Raw genomic sequence first — 8,618 nt, forward strand, 5'->3', positions numbered from 1 at the left:
CAGCCCCATGCAGGCAGCTCTTTGCTGCCAGCTACGATGCTGGGGTTTGAGCTCTGCTTCTGGCAGCCACTGTCCTGCACCACAAGGAGCCCCGGAGCCACCGCTCCCTCCTGGCGCTCAGCCCCCAAGCCCCAGCTGCAGGAGCCGGGCACCCACGGGGCATCATTCCCCCTTGCACGGGGATAAAGTGCAGCTCCGTGGAGACAGCCGGCCCCACAAAGCAGGCTGGAAGCACGCTTGGTTTTCACCTTTTTTGGGGAAGGCTTTGGGTTTTTTTGTGGCCACAGAGCAGCGGACGCCCCTGCCCCTTTCTGCTGTCCACCAGACGGCTTCCTGAGCATTGCCTGGGGAAAAATCCCTTTCCAACAGGCCCGAGCTCCCACCAGCTCAGCGCACCCACGCCCAGGACAAAGGGCTGAGCCATGGCCGCTCTGCTATCAGCCTCATTAAACCTTAACGAGTGGCAGCGCAGTGCTCGGTCAGCAACTGCAGGAGCACACAGGCCCAGGGTTGGTGCCCAGGGTGCTTTTATTGCAGGGCTCACAGCTTGATGGAGGCGGCGGGGCCCAAGTGCAGCTCCAGGAACTGGACGATCTCCTGCCACGAGTGCTCCTGCGCCTTGGCGTGGGCCTGGGGCTCCCCGCCCCACACCACGGGCCGGGGGCTGCCCCGCAGGCTGGAGACGCTGCAGAGGGGCGAGCCGGGGGGCTCGATGAGGTGGCCGGCCCCCGGGTAGGACAGCAGGCGGTAGGCGTCCTGCCGCATGCGCGCGGTGGCCAGCTGGGCGAAGAGCTTGCTGTTGAAGCTGCGGTCGGCCTCCCCCACCACGAAGAGGACCTTCCCCTGGATCTTCTCCACCGGGATGGCCGAGGCGCTGCAGGCGGGGTCCCGCGGGTCGGCGAAGATGGCCGAGTTGTCCATGGCGCCCAGCTCGGTGAAGAGCATGCGCTCGGTGTAGTAGGGGATGGGGGGGATGTGGAGGCCCTTGTAGGTCAGCGGGTTGCCGTGCAGGAAGGCCGTGCCGTTGATCCACACCGTGGCCACCACTTGCGGGAGGAAGGCGGCCATGGCCAAGGCCACCTCGCCCCCTTTGGACACGCCGACAACGCCCAGGCCCGGGCCTCGCACCTACAATGGGAGAGGAGAGGGAGCACCTGGTGGCACCACTCGCCCCGTGGGATGTCACCACGGTGTCCCCTGGCCACCAGCACGGCCCCAGAGCCAGGATGTCCCTGGGCACCATCTCACCGGAGTCACCCAGACATCCCCAAGCACAAGGAAGCCATCCCTGCTCACGGGACAGCCTCGTTGGAGGGGACACCCCCAGTCCCCGGGACGTCCCCACTCACAGGGGCCACCCGCCGCCCCGCAGCACTCACCTTGGGGTGCTGGAGGAGCAGGTTGGCCGCCTCCTCGAAGTACTCCAGGTCCAGCTGGGTGAGGGTACGGGGCAGGTCATCGTAGGCGAAGAAGGCCAGCGCCAGCACCGCGAAGCCCCGGCTGGCCAGCAGCCCGGCACGGAACTCGATGAGGCCACCCGCACCCCCAAACAGGTCAATCACCGCCGGGAAGGGACCTGGCCCTGCGGGGCAGCATGGGACCCGTCACCACGGGGGTGACACCGAGGAGGGACCCCCCAAGCTCTTCTCCAGCTTCGAGCCACCGGGGTGGGGGCCCGGAGACCCTTTGGGTCTGGGGGCGCCCCCGTGCTCACCTGGAGGCAGCAGCAGGGCCCCCCGGACCCGTCCCTCCCGGATGGGCACCCGCTGCACGCCGGGGCCCACGTACCACCGCTCGGCCGTGCAGGAGGCCAGCAGCTTGTCCTGCGGCCCCGTCACCAGGCAGAGCCCGTCAAAGACCTCCAGGTGGACGAGGAAGGGGCTGCCCGCCACGTCGCGCTTCACCAGCCGTCGGAAGAGGCTGTCGGGCTGCAGGAACCAGAAGAGCCCCATGGGCCAGACGCCGGCGTAGTTGCCCCCCAGGGCGGCGTGCTGGGCGGCGTCCACCTCGCCCGCCTCGTCGGCGCGGTAGAAGGCGCGGGCTTGGAAGCGCTCGCCGTGCTCGTCCGTCAGCCAGGCCCGCAGGGTGACCAGCTGCGAGGGGGACAGCCCCCGCACCACCACCTGCACCGCGCGGTCGGCCAGCGAGGACTGCGGCGTCACCGTCACCTCCACCATGGTGGACCTGGGGGCAGAGGCGCCGTGCGTCACCCCCGGTGTCCCCCCCGCTCACCTCGACCCCTCGTCCCCGGCACCGGCCGAGGCAGAGGGGCTGCGGGTGAGCTTTGGTGTCAGGGTCCCAGCCCCCCAGCTCCACGCAGCTTCTGCTCAGCTCAGCCTGGCCACGGCAGAGCCGGGAGCTCCGCACAGCCCCAGCACCAGCCCTGCCCAGGGACGAGGGGCTGCGCTCACCCACACGGCACGACTGGGAAGCCACTCGCAAGCCCCAAAACCACAGGGACGGGCTCCGAGCTCCCTCTTACCATGCACAAGCGAAGGCTGGGCTGGTGTCGGGCGCTGGGACAGGCGGCTGGGAGAGGCAGCGCCCGCCACCCACCCTGCCCCACGCGGTCTCGTCAATCATTAACCCAGGAAGCAGTGGGAGCGCTGCCCGCCCGGACGCTGACCCTCGGCTCCGCCGCGCCCCACGGCTCCTGGAGGGTCCTTCACCCCTCCCCGTGCTCCCCCTCCATGGGGGCTGCGCAATTCCCCTCCCTCTGCTTCGGGGGAGCTTTTGGCTTGCCCCCCCAGCACTCCGCCCAGCCGCAGTGCTTCGGTTCAGCACGGGCAGAAGGCGCAGCCAGGAGCAGGAACAGATTTATTGCGACCAGGAGCGCAGCAAACAGCACAGGCAGGGCCCCTCGCCGCTCTCCTGCAGCCGTCTCATCCCACCAGGCACCAGGAGGGGACCCAGGCCAAGGGGGGGGGGGAATGGAGGCAGGTTCCTGCTGGCGGTGGTAGGCGAGCCCTGTCCCTGCCCACCTCCCCTCCCCATCTGCCCTTATCTAACAGGCGTGAGGCTCTGGAACACCACAGTCAGAGCAATTAAGTAGACGAAAGCTACTTCGGTTGGAGAGGGTGCCTAAGGCAAGGCAGCCAATGCTGCCAAGCGGGCTCACCACGTTAACACGTGGCTTTGGGACTGGTGCAACTGGCAGAATTTCAGGTTTTTCGATCCCAGGAAGGTCTACGTGACGCCAGGCCTGCTGGCACCAGGTGGGATGCGCCTCTCTCAGAGAGGGGTAAGGATTTGGGCTCAGGAGGTGGCAGGGCTGGTGGATAGGGCTTTAAACTAGAGCTGGAGGGGGAAGAGGAGAAAACCAGGCATGCTGGTGCTGAGTTAATGGGCGGTGCACTATTATCAGAGGGACTGTGTGCCAGTGAGGTCCTTTGGTCGGCTCCACAAGGTGCTGTGAGTAGGGAGGTGCATTTGAAGTGCTTCTACACAAACGCACACAGTATGAGGAATAAAATGGACCGGCTAGAAGTCTTGGCCCAGTCCCACAGCTACAACATCAGCATAAGTGAAAGCTGGAGGGAGCAGTCCTGTGGTCTAAACTTTTTTTTTTTTTTGTCACATGGTCTAAACTTTTGGGCAGACCTGTGTGGTGGCAGGAGTTGGACTCAATGATCCTTATGGGTCCCTTCCAACTCGGGATATTCTATGATCCTATGATAGGGCAAGAAAACCAAACCCAAACGTGGATTGCCAGCCCCAAGCCCCTTCCTTCCTCCCCCCTCCCTGCTGTCCCCCAGCCCACCCCAATGCCCTGAGAGATGCAGCAGGAGGCTGCACTGCCCCATGCGGTCCCTCTCCAACTTCTGCAGCACAGCAGAGGTGCCCCCACCCCAGTGTTTGTTCTTGTGGGGGGAAGACCCCCTCCTGGAGGAAGGGGAGCCTTGAGGGACAAGGGGTTGTGGTTCTCTGTAACCCTGGGAAGACAGAGGGAGACCAGCAGAGAGATGCCAGCCTTCCCTTGAGCCACTGGAGGCGAGCCCAAAGCAGTTCCTCTTTGTTTTTATACAGAAAAGGCAAATTTGGGCAGCTGAAGCAGATCTCTGTCCATCCCCAGGCACCAGCAACACCCTGGGGCTTCACAAGGCAGGGGGATGCAGCAGCTGGATCCTGCAGGTCACAGCCCTGCGTGATCCCCCCAGCTCCGTCCTGCTGTCTGTCCGTCACCGAGGCCCCAGAGAGGCGCGGGACCCGCAGAGCCCCGGCCGCCCGGTGCCCTGGCCTCACTCCGTGGCTGCTTTGTGCCGCACGGGCGCCTTCTGCAGCGCGGCCAGCGTGTCCCGCTTCTCCACCCGCCGCAGCTGCTTCTTCTTCGCCCGCTTGAGCTTCGTCGGGTTCCGGATCTGAGAGGAAGAGGCAGCCGTCAGGCAGGTGGCAAGGCACTGCAGCTTAGCCTAATGCTCCTGGGAACGTCTCCGGGCTCCTCCAGCTCCCGCGGCAGGGAGGAGGCAATAATCTTCACCCCACCACCGCCAGCTCCCAGGCCTCTTCCCACCGGACTCACCACTTGGACAATTTCCGCCTTCCGCTCGTTCTCCAGGCGCCGCTTCAGGTTCTCCTCCCGCCGCCGCTTCTTCTCCTGCGGGCGAAGCACCAAAACCACCCTTACACCCCAACCAGCGCCGGCCCATGGCGCAGCCGAGCTGCCAGCCAGGGAGCTGCACAGCTACAGCAGCACGTGCACCAAACCCACTGCACGAAGCCGAGCTGTTGGCACGAGGTCTGAGCTGATTGAGCGAGTTTAGCCCACGCCAGCAACTCGCAGCTGGCAGGACACGTGGCAGGACAGTGGGGCAGGGGGCTTGGTGCCCTGCCTGGCCGCACCGAGGGTTGTGGGACAGCTCTGCCACGACAGCCCCGAGCCCAGGGCACGGGCACGGAGGCGACACCGTGCAGTGAGGCGAGCCAGAAGCCTCTGCCCGCAGCCTGGCAGCGCTCAGAGCTCGCCGTGCGCCCCCAGAGGGGCCGCACCCCACACCGCAGCCCCGTTACCTCGCGCTGCCGCTGCTTCCCCTCCTGCAGCTGCCGCGCCAGCTCTCGGACCAGCCTCCTCTCCTGCCGCTCCTTCACCTTGCGCTCCCAGGAGGCGCGCAGGGGCTTGTCCCGGACCATCAGCGAGAACCTGCCGGGGACACGGGGCCGTGCGGGCAGCGGGGCCGGGCGGGGACAGGCGGGGCCGCCCCCCCCCCGCAGCCCGGTGCCCCCGGCGCGGCCCGCACCTCTTCCTGCCGGGGTCCTTCCACACGCGCCCCGATTTGGGCCTGCCCCGGGGGATGGCGGCCACCGCCGCCTCCTTCCGCTTCTTGGCGGCCTTGCGGCGCCGCGGGGCCGGGCCCGGGGCCGTGCCGGGCGCTGGGGCCGAGCTCGGGGCCTCCCCCCCGGGCCCCGCCGCCGCCGCCCCGTCCCGCTCCATCCTCCACGAGGCGCCTTCCCGGCGGCGCTGCGTCATGACGTCATAGCGCGCCCTGCTTCCGCGCTGACGCCGCCTTCCGCCCTCCCGCCGCCATCTTGGTGCCGGGCAGAGCGCCCCCCTCACCCCAACACCGCCCTCCTCCCATCGCGCCGCCATCTTAGTGCCGGGCAGCGGCCGCCATGTTTGTGCCGGGCAGCGGCTTCACCCCCCCCCCTCCACCACCACCACCACCACCGTCCCGGTGCTCGCCCCCCCGCGGGCACGGAGAGACGCGAGGCGGCGGCTGGGGGTTGGGGGGGCGTTTATTGGGGGTCCCGAGGGGCTTCCGCTGAGGCTTCGGAGTCTGGGCCTGCTCCGTGGGGCCTGGGCCTGGTCCGTGGGGCCTGGGCCTGGTCCGTGGGGCCTGGGCCTGCTCCGTGGGGCCTGGGCCTGGTCTGTGGGGCCTGGGCCTGGTCCGTGGGGCCTGGGCCTGGTCCGTGGGGCCCGGTCCTGCTCCGTGGGCCCGTTCCCGGTCCTGTTACAGCGCCTGTGGGGCAGAGGCGGAGGAGGCCATGCCCAGGCCATGCCCAGGCCGTGCCCAGGCCATGCCCAGGCCGTGGGGGACGCAGGGGGCGTGGGGGCCGCATGTCGCCGCTCACCATGCGGGTGTAGCTGTGGCGCCTGACGGCCGAGCAGCCGAAGGCCAGTGCCGCCACCGCCGTGCAGAACTCGAGCAGGCAGAAGAGCACCGCCACGGCGTCCAGCCCGTTGCTCAGCGCCTGCCGGCAGCGGGACCCCTGGGGCTGGCAGCTCGCCCACCGGCAGCTCCCGGTGCCCCCCTCCGTGCCCCCCGGCCGTACCTTGGTGTTGGGGTTGAAGCACCACTCCTGCCGCAGCTGCAGCAGCGGGCTGCCCGTGCAGCCGGGGACGCTGCGGGTGATGGCCGTGGCGTGGATGAGGGTGGCCGCCAGCGTGCTGAGGATGACCCCGGCGTTGAGGACGCAGCAGGCCTTCACCTGCAACAGGTCGCAGCGCTCAGTGGCACCGTGCGGCTGGCACTCGGATGCCTGCCCTGCCCGGAGAGCCAGCGAGGCTACAAAGCCACGGGAGAAGCCGCTTCGAGCAGCGCCACCCTTTGTGACGCTTCTCCTCCATCATCTGAGCGCAGCGTGGCCAGGCCTTGTAGATGCCCTGAAGGCTGAAGGCTCGGCCACACGCCGCTCGGTGCGCAGAGCTGGGCACCTCCAGGGGTGGGATGAGCCCTCGGTGCACGCCCGTGGGGATCCTACGGGCTGCTGGGGTAGGCAGGGGTGGCAGAAGCAACACAAAACACTTACCAGCAGGATGTTCTCTCTTTTGTCACTTTCCACTAGGAGAGAACCTGAGACCAGGAGCTGCTTGGGAAAGAGATGGAGAGAGTCAGCAGCTGGCCGTGCCTTCCCTGTCACACGTCCTAGAGCCCCAGTGGTGTTTGGGTCTGCCCTCACGAGCCCTCCATCCCCAGGGGGCTGTGGGCGTGAGATAAGGGCATACGAGGAGACCCTGGTGACCTGGGGATCCGCCCCTAGCAGCAGATCCCCTGGGATCTCTCAGGTGGTGAGGGGCTGAACCCCGGCGTGCCCTGCTTACCAGGACCCCGAGCCAGAAGAGGATCCCACTGGCCACAGGGAGGGAAAAGTCCCTGTGCTCCGCCGCCGTCAGGATGATCCCGAAGCAGAAGTGAATGATGCCGGTGACGATGTGGATGGTCTGGGAAAGGACAGGGGAGAGGGATGCCCAGGCACTGTGTCGGCGAGGACGGGCATCGCCGTCAGCCCTGTCCCACCCCTATCCCGCTGCCACCGGCACGGCACCGAGGGGCTTTGCGCCCGGGACGTCGCGGTCTCACCCCCAGCAGTTTGGGCTGCGATTTTCTGAAGCCCTTGACTTGGAACGAGGACACGGTAGGCGCGGGTGGCACAGAGCTGGAGGCCAGCTGGGCCGCACGCGGGTCCGTGGCCGGGATGACCTCCGTGATGATCCTCACGCCGCCGGAGTCTGTCACCGTGGCTGCCATCGCCTGCAGGCAGAGCAGGGCCGGGGAGGCTGTAGGATGGGGTCCTGGGGACACCCCGTGGTACAGCCCTGCCCCACACCTCGCTCCAGGCTCGCCTTGCTGCTCCTGCCAGCGGTCCCGGTCCCCCCAGGGGTTTGCAGGAGCAGAAGCTGGCCGGGGAGCGTGGCCCTGCTGCCCTTTGCTCCCTGCAGGAAGTTTGTTCATGGAAATCCCGTCAGGCCCCTCTTGCTCAACGAGGGGGCTTTGCCAACAGGAGGGACAGAGGCTGCGAAACCCACACACGTGTGAGCCCGAGGTGGGCACCCCCGCACGGGGCTCGGCGTGCTCCAAGCCCTGCCCAGGCTGCCTCCTGCCCACGGGCCCTCGGCTCATCAGCGCTGTAATCAGCCACCCGCCAGAGCCCCGTCTGCCTGCCCCGGGGCAGCACAAATACCTAAGGCTGCCAGTCACCCGTCTCAAGTATTTGGCTCCTCGGGCAGCTCCTTACAGCTGCTGTGAGGTGTCCAGCCCCGGTGCTTTCCTCACGGGGGGAAAAGGGAGTGAAACAGGGCTCAGTGCAGACATCGCAAACGCTGTCAGTCCGCGGAGGCGCTCAGGGAGCTCCCCTGCTGCCCTTTCGTGTTTTTCAGGGTTCTCCTTCCCTCCCGGATGCCCTGACCCCGTGGGCCTGTCCCCGCTGACAGCAGCCCACCCGCAGGCGCGAGCTGGGGGGCTCGCTCCCCTTCCGAAGGGAGAGGGGATGCGGTTGTTTCCGCTAGGAAATGAGAGCTCAGCCTGGGAACGCAGCCACTGCACATGGCGAGAACTCCCGGGGGGCAGCTGGGGGGCCCCTTCCTCCCTCCTCGGGCCACCGGCTTCTGGCTCTGCCAGAAAACAGCCGCTTCCTCCCCGGCTGGAGGAGCAGCCGGGGTGGGGGGGACCCTGCTGCTGGCAAATCAGTGCCCGTGGGACGAGCAGAAAGCGGGCACCCACCCCGTTCCCTCACCCTCTCCTTCAGGCAAAGCACAGACACAGCCCCCCAGCTGGGTCCTGCCCCCTGTGACAGGCACAGGGAAGGTTTGGGGGGCAGTGGGATGCGTGGGAGCACTTCCCAAGGCCGTTTTGTGGTGTTTCAAGCTGCCGGGCCATGGTGAAATACACCTGAGCTGAGCACGG

The 8,618-nt window shown here is 67.5% G+C and overlaps 3 protein-coding genes across 5 annotated transcripts; all 3 read right to left on the reverse strand.

Moving 5' to 3' along the window:
* Positions 1-268: 268 nt before the first annotated feature.
* Positions 269-2,573, reverse strand: LOC309878546 (acyl-coenzyme A amino acid N-acyltransferase 2-like). Its single transcript, XM_082761195.1, has 4 exons — positions 2,483-2,573; positions 1,715-2,184; positions 1,380-1,582; positions 269-1,128 (listed from the first exon to the last, which is right to left on the reverse strand). Exons 2-4 carry the CDS (start codon positions 2,175-2,177, stop codon positions 541-543), a joined length of 1,254 nt encoding a protein of 417 aa, XP_082617321.1. The 5' UTR covers positions 2,178-2,184; positions 2,483-2,573; the 3' UTR covers positions 269-540.
* A 1,403-nt stretch (positions 2,574-3,976) lies between these two features.
* Positions 3,977-5,479, reverse strand: CCDC86 (coiled-coil domain containing 86). The gene is made up of 4 exons (XM_082761730.1): positions 5,235-5,479; positions 5,008-5,137; positions 4,520-4,594; positions 3,977-4,358 (listed from the first exon to the last, which is right to left on the reverse strand). Exons 1-4 carry the CDS (start codon positions 5,462-5,464, stop codon positions 4,239-4,241), a joined length of 555 nt encoding a protein of 184 aa, XP_082617856.1. The 5' UTR covers positions 5,465-5,479; the 3' UTR covers positions 3,977-4,238.
* A 213-nt stretch (positions 5,480-5,692) lies between these two features.
* On the reverse strand, positions 5,693-7,790 carry LOC309878986 (membrane-spanning 4-domains subfamily A member 4A-like). 3 transcript variants are annotated; one of them, XR_014317639.1, is made up of 7 exons: positions 7,296-7,790; positions 7,037-7,156; positions 6,745-6,804; positions 6,268-6,423; positions 6,067-6,186; positions 5,892-5,954; positions 5,736-5,811 (listed from the first exon to the last, which is right to left on the reverse strand). XR_014317639.1 is itself a non-coding variant. In XM_082762213.1 (6 exons), exons 1-6 carry the CDS (start codon positions 7,665-7,667, stop codon positions 5,946-5,948), a joined length of 837 nt encoding a protein of 278 aa, XP_082618339.1. In that variant the 5' UTR covers positions 7,668-7,788; the 3' UTR covers positions 5,693-5,945. The 3 variants fall into 3 exon arrangements, 2 of the variants coding, with proteins under 2 accessions (XP_082618339.1, XP_082618340.1); XM_082762213.1 differs by having other exon boundaries at positions 5,693-5,954; positions 7,296-7,788; XM_082762214.1 differs by having other exon boundaries at positions 5,694-5,954; positions 6,745-6,801; positions 7,296-7,784.
* Positions 7,791-8,618: the final 828 nt, after the last annotated feature.

The sequence above is a fragment of the Aythya marila genome, assembly GCF_965140915.1.
Source record: "Aythya marila genome assembly, chromosome: 5".
NCBI classification, from domain to species: Eukaryota; Metazoa; Chordata; class Aves; order Anseriformes; family Anatidae; genus Aythya; species Aythya marila.